This window comes from Polypterus senegalus, chromosome 2 (assembly GCF_016835505.1).
Source record: "Polypterus senegalus isolate Bchr_013 chromosome 2, ASM1683550v1, whole genome shotgun sequence".
NCBI lineage: Eukaryota > Metazoa > Chordata > Cladistia > Polypteriformes > Polypteridae > Polypterus > Polypterus senegalus.
The window spans coordinates 151378318-151394884 of NC_053155.1; the positions used below are offsets into that span (position 1 = coordinate 151378318).

Genomic DNA, 16567 nt, shown 5'->3' on the forward strand with positions numbered 1-16567 from the left:
GCAAAGATGAGTGGGCCAAAATTCCTCCAGAACGCTGTAAAAGACTCAATGCAAGTTATCGCAAACGCTTGATTGCAGTTATTGCTGCTAAGGGTGGCCCAACCAGTTATTAGGTTCAGGGGGCAATTACTTTTTCACACAGGGCCATGTAGGTTTGGATTTTTTCTCCCTAAATAATAAAAACCATCATTTAAAAACTGCATTTTGTGTTTACTTGTGTTATATTTGACTAATGGTTAAATGTGTTTGATGATCAGAAACATTTTGTGTGACAAACATGCAAAAGAATAAGAAATCAGGAAGGGGGCAAATAGTTTTTCACACCACTGTATGTGTCAGTCTTGGAAACTGAAGTACATCAGAATCATTACCCTCCAATGAAAGGGTGATCCTTTGGAATGTGGATGACACCAAGTGATCAAGAAGGTGGTTAGGAGTGTGATAGAGAAAAGAATAAGGGATCAAGTGGAAATTTCCAAAATACAATTTGGTTTCATTCCCAAGAAGGGAACAACAGATGTGATTCTTGTTAGGAGAATGCAGGGAAAGCACTCAGTAAAGGAAAATAAGCTGTATTATACATTTGTCGATTTGGAGACGGCAACTGATAGAGTGGTACAGCAAATGGTGAGGTGGTTATTATTGCTGAAGGCAATGAAGTTAAAGTAATTTTAATATGAAAAACAACAGTGATTTTAATAAGAAGACTAATTTGTGTTAATATTTGATAGAAAAAAACAAAGCAGACACACACTTAAGGCGTGTAGTTAAGCCATAGGTTCTTAAACAAACTTAATATAAAATAATTTGGAGGAAGTAAACATGTAGAGATTAGTACAATTGATTAGCAAGGGAGTACATTTGAAAGAATACCTAAAACAGAATAATTTTACATTGGTGTAAGAAATACAAGGATAACTACTATTCAATAAATGAAGACATAAGACACAAATGATGTGAATACAGTTGTGTACAATCTTCAAGAATAATGTGAACTCTCAGTTCTTTGAAAACATGAGAGCAACTCTTTAGAAGTGAAATTGTAAATGCAAAAAAATAGCTGGAGAAGAATATTGAACTATTGAAATGTCAATTTCAACAATTTTAACACTTCTTTGTGGATAATGTGAATAATGTTAGGGCTCATATACCTCTCACTGTTTATGACCCCTTAGCCGTTCTCTCCTGCTCTGCTGTTTTTTTATCAGTTTGAGCCGGTGACTCTATCCTGTCTATATGAGATTGTTGGTCAGTTGAAGCCCTCAGGTTCTCCTTTTGATGTTGTCCCAGCTTCTCTTTTAATAAAGAGTTTATTTCTGTTTTAGGGCCATCTGTTCTTGCTATTATCAATGGTAGCCTTTCCTCGGGCATAGATCCTAATTTGTTTAAACATGCCATAGTGCAACCATTGATCAAAAAACCATGCCTAGATCCCACTGTGCTATCCAATTTTAGACCGATTTCCAAGCTTCCATTTCTCTCCAAAATTTTAATTAAATTTTAATGAAAATAAGACAGAGGTTATAGTTTTTGGTCCTGGGGTCACCAGTGGGTCTATTTCTACTTCTGCTCCTGTGGATTTGGGTCCCCTTGCACAATATGGTACACCTGTTATTACAAATTTGGGTTTTAGGATAGATGAGAATTTTAGACTGGACGGTCAGATCAGTGCGGTGGTGAAATCTGTTTTTTTTCAGCTAAGACGTTTGGCGAAGATAAAATACATTCTTTCCAAAGATCAATTTACAACAGTAATCCTCGCCGTCATTACAACCTGTTTGGACTATTGTAATTCATTGTATGTTGGTGTTAGCCAGTCCACCCTGTCTCGGCTGCAGCTGGTGCAAAATGCTGCTGCACGCCTTTTAACTGGCGCGCGAAAGAATGAGCACATCACATCTGTATTATTTGTATTATCCTCACTGCACTGAACTAGAGTTCATTTTAAGATTCTTTTACAGTATTTGTTTTTAAGTCCTTAAATGGGCTTGCTCCGCCCTACCTCGCTGAGCTGCTGCATATGCACTCTCCTTCCCGCACACTCAGATCAGCTGATCAGCTGCTTCTGGATGTGCCTAGGACTCAGCGAAAGTTGAGGGGGGATAGGGCGTTTTCCGTTGTGGCTCCACGGCTTTGGAATTCACTGCCGATCCACATTAGACAGGCCTCCTCACTGCCTATTTTTAAGTCTTACCTTTTTGGTTTGGCATTTGATCCTGTGTGAGCAGTTGATTTTACTCTGTGTAAACTCTGTTTAGTTGTTTTTACTATGTTTTAATTTGTTTTATTTATTGTATTTTATCTACTTATTTATTATTTTGTCTTTGTTTAAAATTTATTTTAGTCTATGTTCGGCACTTTGGTCAGCGGCTGTTGTAGGTAAAGTGTTTTATAAATAAAGTTGACTTGACTGGACTTGACCCAAAGTTTCATAGAAACTGAGGATGGCACAGTGGCATGTGCTGCTGCCTCACTGCCAAAGAATTCTGGGTTTGAATCCTGAGCCCAGGCACTGTTTTTGTTTTACTTCCCTATTTCAAAGATGTGTTTATTCTGTTAACTTGCAGTTCTATACTGGACTGATATGAGTGAGTGATGTGTGTGTGTGTGTGAGAGAGAGTAAGTGAGTATTATGATAATCAGACACCCTGTCCAAGGTTGGCACCTGCCTTGCACTCTTGTTGCTAGTACATGCACCAATTCCCCATGATCATGAACTGGACAAGTAAGTTAGAACATGGAAAAATAAATGAAATTACTACAGATTAGCAGAATTTCCAAAATAGAGAAGCTTACCTGGCATTGTATCTTTTTACCGAATAATAAAAAATGTTGTCAGCCCAGGGTCCGCACAATGTTACCTTACTTTATCATACTTTGCACAAACTATAAAATAAGAGATACATATAAGTGCAATAACAGGCATTGAACTGGGATTTTTATTTATATTAATTTTAATTAGAAACGGATAACATTCCATACAGACAAGTCAAATTTAACAAATCAAAGCAAAATTCAACCCCCACCCAAGAGAAACAGAGATGGGCCAGCAACCAAAACTAATCTATAAAAGGAACAAGAAAAGAAAGGTATCCTTTTGAATCTTATTCTAAAATGTTATTGATTAGATCCTGCCATATTTTTAAAAAGTTTTGAACAAATTTTTTCAATGGTATAGAACATCAGTTACTCACTGACTTAAGAGTGTTGGGGTGGGATTCTTCCAGTTGAGCAAGATACTGTAAGTCTACATGATAATAGTTTAGTAAAGGAAATTAATATTTGTTTGTCCTTCTCCACTTTAATGCTGTCTGGGAATACACCAAACAGGGTTAGGAGTGATTATGACACCAAGGCTGTTTGACAGCCATGCAAAGATTTTTGTCCAAAATGTTGCTAATTTGGTGCACACCCAGAACATTTGGCTCAGTGATACTAGATTGAGCTAGTTTGCAATGTTCACAGGACTAGTCTTGCCATGAAAACATTTTGGACAATTTTAAACAAGATAAAGGCACTCAATAAAAGATTTTAAGTTGAATGACTGAATGCTTTGCACATATGGAGCTCACATTTATTCAGTGCATGGCTGCCTTACACTGCTTTTCTGAAATATTAATTGACAGATCCTTTCCCCAATGTACTTTGGGATTTTTGAAAGAAGGCTTTAATAGCCATATGTAGAGATGCTAGTGTGATTTTAGTGTGAATTATATGCACAGCGTTAAACATAAGGCCCCAGGTCTTTATAGCTTGTATATTTGCCACCCAGTAATAAAACTGAAAGTTGCGTAGTGCTATGCCCCTTTCTGCTTTAGATCATTGTAGAGTTGCCCTTTGGATGTGGATATGTTTTGAACTCCAAATAAGTTATGATTGAGTCTAATTTCTTAAAAAATGATTCATTAATGTATATGGGAACGCTTTGAAATAGGAAGAGCAGCTTGGGAAGGATGGTCATCCTAACAATGCTGTTTCACCCTGCTAACGTAAGGTGGAGGGTAGGCCATCTAGTCACATCTTATTTAATTTTTTCCATGCATACAGCAAAATTTTGTTGAAAAAGAGCTTTATATTTGCTTGTAATATTTACCCCTAGATATTTAAACTGATCTGATAAGTTAAATGGGAAGGTGTCCAGTCCGATATTATATGCTAGAGAATTCACTGGAAAAAGCACAGTTTTATTCAAATTGATTTTAAGTCCCGATATCTTTTGAAAATCACCTAATGCTTTTAGGAATGCTGGCACAGAGTTTTGTGGGTTTGACGTATACAGCATCATATCATCTGCATATAGTAATATTTTCTGTTCAAGACATTCTCTGAGCCCTTTTGTGATGATGTGGGTTTGCTGCATGCTCCCATCTTGCTTCCGGGAGCCCTTGAACCCGTCACCATCGGTAATGTCACCAATGAGCACGGCAGTGAGGAATAACAAATGGAGCAAGGGGATGGTGCAAAAGTGTCAAGTACTTTTATTAAAAACAACAAGAAGCAAAAACAAAACAAGTGTTCAAATAAATAGTGCAGTGCTTTTCAAATCATTAAATTAATAATCCATAAAAACAGAAGTGAAGTGGAGGTTGAAATACATTAGAAAAAAAAACTCTTTTAAAAACGAGGTTAAAATAATGCTGGAAGCAATCCTTAACAACACAAAGCCCGGTGTCTTTTTACCTGGTGGCTCGCCTGCTTCTTCCATCTGGGCCCCGCAACAGGAGAGTTGCCCTCTCAGCAGCTGACCTTTCTACTGTCCGGTTCCACTGGTCTGGAGGCCTCCCGATTCCTGGCTTCGGTTGCATGCTCTCCAGACAAAGACTTGGCTTCCCTGTCAACCAGGACGCCCATGTCAGGAAATTCACCGCTCAAGCCTCCTGACTCCCGCTGCCTTCTCGGCCTTACGCGGCCAGCCATCCTAGTTCTGGTCACTCCAGCTCCTTGATCGCTCAGCTGGAGCGACCGCTTCCTTCTGCCCCACCGAGTGTCAGCCAAACACCACTACTAGGGCTCACTGTCCAGCTGCTTTCCTGCCTGCGAGCACATGCTCACTCGCTCACACCAGTTCTCTTTCTAGCTTCCTGCTTTCTTCTTCCCGCAACCTTTGTTTCTTTTTCTCCTACCTTCTACCTGCCTCGTGCTTCTATTTATGAAGAGGACGTGGCAGCTGTAGCAATCAGCAGCTCCTGGGAACAATTACAGATGTGGATGGTTTCTCACCTGTGCACTTAGGTGAGAAACGCCCACACCACGAATCCCCCTGGAACTGCTTCAGCCACTCAACCATCACTCCCCCTTGCGAAGCTGCAAGCGCTGCGATTATTTATGTAAAACTGGCCTTTGACGGGAGCTGTGGACCAGCTATACCACACCTTTATCTGTGATGCTTTTCGAAAGTATACAGCCAACGGTTCAATGTCAACTGTAAAGAGCAAAGGTGATAAGGGGCATCTTTGTTGAATACCACGTTCTAGTATGAAGTTATCAGAAATAATGTTGTTAATACGAACTGAGGCTTCTGTACTAGTATAAAGTAGTTTGATATAGTTGATCCATGCACATATCTTTAGGCTGAACTCAAATTTGTGCAATGTGGTGAACAGGTAGTCCCAGTCAATCATATGAAATTGTATTTCAGCGTGTAAAGATAATAGCATCTCTGGGGTGTCAGATATAATGGGTGAATATATTATATTAAACAAACATCGAGATTAGAAGTGTCTGTTTTTAATAAATCCTGTTTGGTCTTGTGATATTACAGAAGGAAGCACTTTCTGAGTCATTCTGGCTAGAACCTTTGAGAGTATCTTAACATTGTTATTCAGAATAGGGATGTGTCTGTATGATGCACATTGTAGCAGGTCCTTGTTCTTCTTAGGAAAGATGGTAGTTAATACTTGGCTAAGGTTTTGAGGTAGAATTTTTGTCTTTAGCTTCTTTAAATGTTGCTAATAACAGTGGAGCTGACTTATTGAAGAATTTTTTATAAAATTCCACTGGGTAGTCATCAGGCCCGGTTGCTTTCCCACTTTGAAGTGAGTTTATAGCATCTAGTAATTCTGAAAGTGTCAAAGGTTTATCCAGTTCCGCAGCACTAAGGGTATCTAGCTGTGGTATCTCTAATGAATTAAGAAACCCATTAGAATGTGTTTTATCTTCTTTAAACTGAGTAGAATAGAAGGACTTATAGTACTCTAAATGTATAAGTTATATTTTTATGGTCAATAATTTTTATCTCCCTCTGTGTTGTTAATTGCTGTAATTGCATTACGGACTTCCTGCTTGTGGATGTGTCGGGCCAAGATCTTATTGCCTTTTCATAATAATGATGTCACGATTTAGAAATAAGCCGTTTATGTTTCTTTAGTAGTGAAAATGTTAAATTGTGATTGCAAAACCTGTATTTACCTATAGAGTACCTCATTTGGAGACCTGGTGTATTCTAGATTTATTCTGGTAATTTCACTGATTAACTCAAGACACTTTCTTGGTTTCCAGTTTATTACTGTGAGAAAGATATGAAATAATCTGCCCTCTTAAAAATGCCTTCAGAGTTTCCCAAAGTATATACCTACAGAGACCTCTGAGGATGCATTTGTCTCAATAAAATAATCAATTTTCTTGTATATTAATTCTGTACATTTCCCAACAGCTAATAGCAGGAGGTTAAGATGGCTGTTATGAGATGAGTGTGTAGGACTCAGTAATTTAAGCTCCATGATCAGAGGGGCATGATCAGAGATAATAATAGTGTTGTACTTATAAGATTTGATAGTGGGCAAAAAATTATTGTCTATGAGGAAATTATGAATTCTTGAGTAACTATGATGTACGGGTGAGAAGAAGGAGTATGCTCGTAGGTTAGGATTTATGAACCTCCATGGGTCAGATAAGTTATGATCCATTACAAACTGTGTAATTATCTTTGCAGTATTAGATGTTAACACCGTTTTACCTGAGGATCTATCCAGGTCTGGATTTAAAACACAATTAAAGTCTCCGGCCATTATTATTTTGTGATCCTTCACATTACGGATAGATGCAAATACATTTTGAAACAAAGCTCTATCATCTGTGTTAGGTGCATAGATACTAATCAAAATCATTTTATTATTAGATAAATTGTCCATCACCATGACATATCACCCTTCAGAATCAGATATTGCATCCAACACTACAAATGGGATAGTTCTGTGTATTAAGATTCCCACACCCCTGGTTTTCTTTGTATAGATAGAGTGAAAAATTTGGCCAGACCACCCTCTTTGCAACCAAAACAGGTCCTTGTTTAATAAGAGAGTCTCCTGTAAAAATACTATCTTGGCATTTAGATTTATTAAGTCTGAGAATACTTTCTTTATCTTTAATTCATGACTGAGAACCTTGACATTCAAGTTCACAATTTGGTCATGGAAATATTTCTTCTGAACTTTTGTTGACATTTTGTAGTCTATGTTTAAGGTGGTACATTGTACATATGATTGCTTTGACATAGAATTCATATTATTGCCAAGTGATACATCTATGAGCTTGAGCTTATTGTTGTCACTAACAGTTATTGGGATATAAGGGATAAAATTGAAATAGCATTGCTCTTTTTCAATTGTGCCTCTGCAAGTGAGGCAAGCCACACTTTGCTAAGTCCTGTTCCTCTGACATGCCAAGAGAAAGAGCATGTCTAGAGCAAAGAAGGTTAAAACTGAGATATGTTGTGAAGATACAGTCCAAATACTATAGACTAATCATATAATATTATACAGTCCAAATATTATAGACCAATGGTATGATATTAAAGAAAAAAACTGTAAAACACACTGTAAAAAGCTGGTTACTTAAATAAAGTTTAACAAAAAATTTCAATATAAAAACTGAAGCTTAAACAACACCTGTTTACTTTTTGGTAGTCAATTAGCCAAGATGTAGCCCATAAGTTGCCCAAAAGTGCATATGATTAATGAAAGAAATATCAATATAATAATTGCAGCTTACTTTAAAAAGGGGGTGGCCAAAAATAAGTAAAATATAAAGGTAAAAAACAAAAAAAAAACAAAAAAACAAACCATAAAATAGTTAATAATAGTTATGCAAATTTCACTTTACAAATGGTCCAGAATGCCAGCTTCAAGTAGACATTTTCTTTACATTGCTAGGACACATTGTGACTCATGATTGTATGATTGTTATGTTTCAAATGAAAGTTGGGATCAGTCTTCTCAGCTCTTTATCTGCTTCGTCTGGAGAACTAAAAATGTAAAACTGATCTTCAATAACCACTTTCAGTTTGGCAGGGTACAAGAGGCTTTATCTGATTTTCTATGTATGTGCTGTTTAATGCTGTAGAATGCAGCGTGTTTAGCAGCTGTGTTGCAGTTGAAAAACCTGGGAAAATATGAATGCAGGTATTTTCAAAAATAACTGCGTCTTTCTGTAAACTGGGATTTTGTCAGGAAGAAACCACTTTGTTTATATGCTGAAGTTTTATTTAGAAGAAAACCAGTAAACCCCCGATTCTCTAAAGAATCGCAAATCCAAGAATGGCAATCACTTTCTGTTCCCTCCGATCTTTGGAGGGATGAAAAATGATGGAGGGTGGGAGCATCCTGGGAAAGTTTTCATTTAATTAAATAAATATATTTGTACTAAAATTATCCAATTTATTAAAACTAAAATTGAAATGTGATTGTTATATCAGTTAAGTCCAAAATGTCTTTGAGTTGCTGCACTTATAAGTAAAACACATCAGAGTGCAAAGGTTTAAATTAAGTAAATTGGAAACAAAAAAAAATTAATAAAATGGTAAATTCAAAATAGTTAATCAAAAATTTCCTTATAAACAACATTTTTGGTATTTAAAGATGGTTTCCTGTCCTTGAATTAGCTCTCCCTGGTATGGAGTAGTTAAAACATTCACTTTAACGTCACACGAACGCCGGACTCTTGAAAAGGCAACATAAAGTTGTCCATATCCAAATACAGGCTCAGATTTTGTCCATGGTTTGTACTTGGGATTTGTTGATCGTCATGGCAAATGCAGCCTTAATGATAATTTGGTGTCGTTTAAGTTTAAAAGGTAATTTTGTCCCAAGGTTAAGATTGTGTTGTGGTAATCTGGCCGGGCTAATAGTGTTTAAATATTCTAATGGGAAATTAAGATGCTCAGTTTCGTGTTCAGAATCAACACTGTCAGTCAGTACTTAGAAAGACGTGGCTTTCTCCTGGAAACAATCCAATCACTTGCTTATTTATCTGGTTAACATCAATAGGTTGTATATGCGGTGGTGTGCACGTTTGGGTTCGGGCGGCTGTTGTATTGTGACCTGAAGTTTAGTTTACAGGTTGTGTTGTGTTGTTTGGGCGCCACCTACTGACTTTGGGAAACAGCTGGGTTTGACTCTGGGGCGCTGAGGCGCTGTGCGCGTGCACTTTCGGTGCTGCTGGCCTCTGGCATCCGTGCATATATACAACCTTCGTTTAGTAATATAGAAGATAAAATGGTCAATGGTAATATACTGTATGCTATGCATTGACTTTCAAAAAAAAAAAAAAAACTAAGAAAGTATACGATAAATTAAACATAATAACAGAGACAGGTTATTTGGCTTCAAAGTGTGAATGAATACATGGTTTATCTTACTCATGATTTATCAAATACTCTTTTTGCATTAGTTAAATTTCTGAATTGGGGACATGTAGGAGTCAATGCTGGGGTTGCTCCTCTTTTTAGTTTTTGTAAATTGTCTAGAGAAAAATATGACAAACATGCTGGATATTAGAGGAGAGAACTCAATTACTATATATTAGCATACACTCTACAATGAGGAAAAAAAATATATAATTTAAAAATAAATTAAAATTATACACACAGGAAGTATCAGTTTTTGATGTAATTATATGAAGAGAGGTGTGGCTACCATGTGGTTTAAAAGTCTAGTAGACTGATCACTGGAAATTGCAAGTCAGTGTGCAAAAATGCTAATAGTATATTAGTTTACAGAACATGCTGTATGAAGTACAAATCATGAGAGAATATGCTTATTCTTTACATTATGCTAGTGAAGCTGTGTCTGAAATGCTGTATTATAAACAGAATATTAAAACTTTTTTGTTTAGTTGTCGGGTGGCATGGTGGCACAGTGGGTAGTGCTGCTGCCTCGCAGTTAGGAGACCATGTTCGCTTCCCGGGTCCTCCCTGTGTGGAGTTTGCATGTTCTCCCCATGTCTGCGTGGGTTTCCTCCAGGTGCTCCGGTTTCCTCCTACAGTCCGAAGACATGCAGGTTAGGTGGAATGGCGATCCTAAATTGGCCCTAGTGTGTGCTTGGTGTGTGGGTGTGTGTGTGTGCCCTGCGGTGGGCTGGCGCCCTGCCTGGGATTTGTTTCCTGCCTTGCGCCCTGTGTTGGCTGGGATTGGCTCCAGCAGACCCCTGTGACCCTGTAGTTAGGATATAGCAGGTTGGATAATGAATGGATGGATGGATGGATAGAGGTTTAGTTGTCCTCCATTATCAACCAACCAGAGTTTTTGTCATCATAAATTCTACCTAATTTTTGATAAGGTTTATGCATATTGCAACTGTTACTTTAAGCTGAGGTGTGCCTTTATATATGTAATATGTGCAGTGATGAGCTGTACAAGAAAATAAACTAATGTGACTCAAAAAGGAGCCATTGCTGTACAAGATCAAGTCCATGCAAACGCCGCAGAGTCAATCAGATGAAATGACATAGCATTAACAACTAAAGAAGAAAAATTAGAAATATATTGGGGTATCCAGACAACATTGCAAAAAACAGCCTCTCTGATACCAAAGGCATGACCATGAGAATAACAAAACATGTAATTTACTATTATAGTATTTAAAATTTTGGTGATGTGTATTGAAAAGGCAAACAATTTAAAAAGGGATTAAAAAGACACTGAGTTAGAAAAAAAAAAAAAAAAGACAATAATTGCCTAAAAATTAAAAAACTGCTGCAGTGTTTAGGCTGAGTTCCCTTCTTCTCATGAATCCTTATTCACTCACTATACCATGACTCTTGATGGAGCAGTGGGTTAATGCATCACTGTACTCCACTGTTCTGTTTATGGTTTGTTATGTTTTATAAATAAATGATCAGAAAATAATTTACAAAAAATAAGTACAAATATAGCACAATACAAATTATTTTTCAAACGTCAGACATTAATGTTCTTAGGTTCTACGAGTAAGAATTAAAAACTGCACAAAAATGTCTTAATTTAAGAAACATTTATTCCATCAATTAACCATATAATATAATTTTTGAATGAGTAAACGCTTACACTTTTTACATCCCTATTAAAAATTGGTTGTACATGCAAAAAGAATTGATGGAAATATATAATTTTTTCTATTATATCTGAATAACTACTGGAATTAGCTCAAAACTATTAGAATTTTTACAGAATTAAATGTATTTATTATGAGGCTCCATCATACTGTTGGCAACATTGCATATACAACTAAAAATATGATTTAATGCACTACATCCTCTTTTAAGTATTACTTTCATGTGATTTACTGTAGAAAATGGTGAAAGATATGTACAGTACATAAACTGGGAAATAAACAAAACATTTCTATGCATTGTTCCAAACTATTCCACATAAAAATACTTAATATTTTATTACAGAAACAATCCTTGTATATTATGTTTACTTTGTTATCAATAAACAACAGGCAAGGAATTGCATTGATTTTGTATGTTTATTGTGTTCAGTCTTCCTCTTCCCACCACTTCATCCTCTCTTTTGGGTTAACAGTTGTTTGCTCAAACCTTTTTTTTATAAAGGTTGGTTTTTGAATGGCAGTTGGTTTTTGGTTCCTTCCAATTGCATGTGATTTGAAAATTGGTTCTTTTTCATGCTGAGTTTTTGACTTAATAAAACCATCATGCTTTCGCTTAGGAACAAAATTTAAAGCTTCCTCCCAGTTGTTTGAGTCCTTTATTGTAAGCAAAATACGCATCATCTGATCTAAAGTGAGGTTTTTAGCCCCAGCTTCCCAGAGTAAGTGCTCATCTAAAGGTAACCGGGCTGTGGCAAGCTTCAGCCTTTTTGCATTTGCTAAAGAAAGTCCTTTTTGAATGGATTTGTCCACCATAGATCCCACTATGTAAATTTTGTCGTGGTCAAAAGTTCTTAGTACATTTGGAGAATCTGCTGTTAAGTAGACCAGTTTGTCCCTAGGAAATAATTCAACATGTGTCTTCTCTGTGGCAGTAATCAGAAGCCTGTCCCACGCCTCCTTGTATCTCTTCTTTAACTCTTTATGATATGCTCCTTCCACTTTCAGATTACAAAAATAAAGGTGAAAAGGATCATTTGACTTACGGTTCCACCCTTCACATTCTTGAAGTTGAAAAACTGTATTTTCTAGTTCTTGACGAGACATATAATGCTCATAGCTCATATCAAATACAAGAGGCTGCCCAAACAGCAAGGCCTGGGCTGCCCTCCAGTTATAAAGTGAATCCATTGAACGCTGCCAAAATTGTAATAGAAATGTATTCTTAGGGTGCTCCATTGGTTCATTCTCAATCGCCTCCAATTTGACCTGCTCTTGCTTCATTTTTTTCTTTTCTTTTCGTGCCTTTTTATTGTTTTCTTTGATAGCCAAATATTTAAGGTACTTCTTTTTAGCTGACTTTGTTGAAAGTTCTGCAAATATTTGCAACTCCTCCTTAGTCATATTCTCTGGCACCATCCTTCCAGATTCTCTCCACATCTGCACAAGCTCTTGGGTGGCATCCAAGGGAGCATCCTCTTCAGCATCCTCAGTGGGCACTGGACTTGTGCTCTTACATTCCTCATTCTTCATTAAAGATTTCCATATATCTAGATCCACTTTTTCTGTATTCACCTTGAAAGACTGGGAAGATTCCCATCTTATCCATTGAGCTGTGCTTAAACAGCGGTGTCTTAAAGATGGAAGTAGCAAGAGTTGAAGAGTCTGGACTATTGGACCAATTCCCTGTCTTGATGAAATAAGAAATTCTTGTCTAAAGCACTGTCTTCTGAGAATATTAAAAATCTGAGTCTTCAGGAACCTCATTTGTTAGCCTGTACTTTACAAACACCTAAAAAGAAAAAAAATGCAGCTTCTGTAAAAGAAAGGAATTCAGAATAACTCCCATTATTTAAATGTTTGTGTCACCTTATGATTTTATTTGGAGTAATAAAACTGGAGGGTATTGCAACTAATCAGTAAGTTACTTATACAAATAAACTGTTCTGCAGAAAAATATTTTGCTCATATATTTATTGCCACATCTCTTTTCTGTATGTCATTTGAGTCCAAGTATATGTGCTGAATGTACAATATTAAAGTACGATTTTAAAAAATCCTTTGCATTTCTTTATGTCTGACCTACAGAGTAAAAACACTATTGGACGTCACTGTACAAACTTAAAAATTAGGTGAGAATTGCAATAATGGATCCTATGTGAATGTACATTACCAGTGAAAAATTTGAACCTACCCAGAAATCTTCACATTTTTGATAGAAAGTGATACATTTTTTTATGTTATTCAAAATACTAATTGACTTTAAATATACAGCAAAGACATTACTAGTGTTGTTAAAGGCAATTACTGCTTGAAATTGCTGTTTTGTTTAAAGTATTATTCCCATATGATCATAAAGCCCCATTTCCAACAGTCATTTATTTAGTGTCCTATTGATAAAATCCCTTAGCTTATCCTTAATTAGTTATTTTAATACTATTTAGTCGTAAGAAAAACTTTTGTAATTGCATTAACACCTCTTAAACCTGTTATTCTATTGACTTGGGTTGCCAGGTACTGGCATTCTCACCAGTACTTCTCTTAAGACAGTAACAGACACTTTTGTGTAAGTCTTTAGTTTCTTGGAAATCTGTTGCATAATGTACCCTTAATTATGCAAAAAAGGATTAGACTGCAATGTTTTTTGAGAAAGTGGTTTTATTTTGTCCTTTTTTTAATCCAGAACTGCACTTTGGGAATGCTAGTGCCTTGCAACACAAGTGACCAGAATACCTATTTGGTAATTGAGTCCCAAAGGAAGGGCTATTACCAAGAATAAGGACAGGGAGTAATGGAGGCACTGAAAAGAGAACAGGACTGGTTGAAATACTAACAGAAGTGTGGAAGAGTTTAGGAGAAGTGGGGTAGATCAGTTGTGGGATTTAATGCAAAAGATCCATGAACAGAAGAGTATACCAGAGGAGTGGAGGAACAGTGTGACTGTATCCATTTATAAGGAGAAGGGCAATATTCATGAGTGTGGAAACTACTGAAGTCACACACAATGAAAATTTGGAAAAATGTTTTAGAGAGAAGGCTTAAGGAAGAGACCACCATTGAGGAGAAGCAGTCTGGTTTTATGCCAGGGAGAGGAACAGTACATACAGTCTATGCATTGAGACAGCTCATAGAGAAGCATGGAGAAAAATGGAAAGGCTTGCATATGGTGTTTACTGATTTAGAAAAAAGCTTATGATAAGAGTGTTATGTCAAGAGGTCTGGATGTGCATGTGAGAGAAAGGAGTACCAGAGTAGTATGTGAGGTGTATCCAGGATAATTATAAGGGAGTGAGGTTATAAACAGTGTTGGAGTAACAGACAGGATCTGAGTTAGGGTAGATCTGCACCAGGGGTCTCCTTTGAGTCTTTACATCTTTGATCTGGTTATGGATATGTTGAGTCATGGGATATAAGACGAATTTCCATGGTGCATGCTTTTTTGCTGATGACACTATATTGTGTAGCTCCAGAAAAAAAGAAGTGGAGAGGAAGTTGGAAGAATGGAGAAGGGCTTTGGAAGATAGAAGATAAATAGGAAGACAATAGAATATATGAAGGTTAATGATGATCAGGATTCAGAAGTTAGCCTACATGGAGAGGTATTGAAAAGAGTGGATACATTTAAAAATGTAGGATTAATGGTAGCCTGAGATGAACAATTAGATACAGAGAGAACCCACAGAAGGCAGTGTGGCTGGAACAATGGGAAGAAGGAATCAGATGTATTGTGTGATCAAAGAATTAAAGAAGCAGAAATATGTTGAGAGTTTTCAGATGGATGTGTGGAGTTACAAAAAAGGACAAGATAAGAAATGAGAAAATCTGATGCAGAGCAAAAGTGGGAGAGATTTATAAGAAAGTACAGGAAAGCAGGCTGAAGTCGTATGGACATGTGATGAGGTGATATAATGCATACATGGGCAAGAGTGATGAGAAAATGAAGGTCAAAGCAGAAGTGGGTGGATAGAGTAAAAGAATATTTGAAGGAAAAAGGCTTCACTGGCAAGGAGGTGTACGAGGAGGCTGATCAAGCACATCAACACCAAATAGAAGTGGGGAAAAAATAAAAAGGAAGAAGAACATCAGGCAGCGCTAAACTTTCTCTAACAACTAACTAGCATTTAATTGATCAAGACAAGCATGAACATTTCTGGGTGTGTCCAGTGTAATTAAAACTGTAGGTGTTAGGCATGTGCTAGTGTATGCCCTGTGATAGACTGGAGTCCTGTCTTGTGTGCTATACTAATGGAATAGGATATAGCTCTTCACATATTTGAAACAGATTTAAAAAGGTATGTGTTATATTGCACAATAAACAACAAGTAGTATTAGCAAGTTATTTCTAAAGTAACCAAGATCACCATAAAATAACAAATAGGTGGGGGAGCTCTGGCAGAGTCATCGACTCGGGCATTTGAATCGAAACTACAAAATTAGCTTCCTGCGTGACACTAACACACAAGCTGCCTGTGCTCCAAATAATAAGCAAACTATTTTAATGTGTAGCTCTCTACTTCCGATGCACGTTGAGGTTATGCTCGCTATATGAAGGTGCTGTGTAAAACAGAGACTCTTTATATTTACGGTGATAAGTGCCTTGTTACAAATAACACTGAGCTATAGAAACAAAAAGTACCGATGAAACAAAGTAAAGTGAAGGAAAGGTCAGTTACAGCATGACAGAGTCAAACAAACATTACTGTAATTAATGTAGGATAGTGCTAACATCGGTAACAAAGTGCCGTTAAACGCCAACTATAGATAATTTACCAAGTATACAGCAATCACCAATAAGCGCATATATAAAATCATGATTATCTATAACATACAATGAACTAGCAGAACACATATTCTAACATTAACCACAAAGCATGGGTACCTAAAGAAAATGACAGTCAACAAAATAACAATTTCCCCCAGGGCATACAACGCTCCTCTTTTGAAATCCATAACTGTAATACGCTCTCAATAAAAGGGTAAATCAGTGTATTCTATTTACATACTTACAAAACATTAAGATCAAGCGATTTTCAACCTAAAAACGCATGTCCGCACTCTGTTCTGACTCGCGTGTGTTACTTCTAAGGGCGATGATTGGTCCGTGACTGAATTGGGTCCCCTTGCAACTTGCCCTATTCATCATGCTTACTGCGCAGACCTTTCCGTTATTATTTTATTCATTAGTTAATCGTAAACAAATCAGACAAAAGGCAAATATTATACTGCGTTACATAGCACATATCTAAATATAACGAAGTAGCTA

The 16567-nt window shown here is 36.8% G+C and overlaps 1 protein-coding gene across 2 annotated transcripts; it reads right to left on the bottom strand.

Annotated features, from left to right (window-relative positions):
• Positions 1 to 11232: 11232 nt before the first annotated feature.
• On the bottom strand, positions 11233 to 16513 carry trmt10c (tRNA methyltransferase 10C, mitochondrial RNase P subunit). 2 transcript variants are annotated; one of them, XM_039744827.1, is made up of 2 exons: positions 16312 to 16513; positions 11233 to 13096 (listed from the first exon to the last, which is right to left on the bottom strand). In XM_039744827.1, exon 2 carries the CDS (start codon positions 13069 to 13071, stop codon positions 11734 to 11736), a length of 1338 nt encoding a protein of 445 aa, XP_039600761.1. In that variant the 5' UTR covers positions 13072 to 13096; positions 16312 to 16513; the 3' UTR covers positions 11233 to 11733. The 2 variants fall into 2 exon arrangements, with proteins under 2 accessions (XP_039600761.1, XP_039600762.1); XM_039744828.1 differs by having other exon boundaries at positions 11233 to 13120.
• Positions 16514 to 16567: the final 54 nt, after the last annotated feature.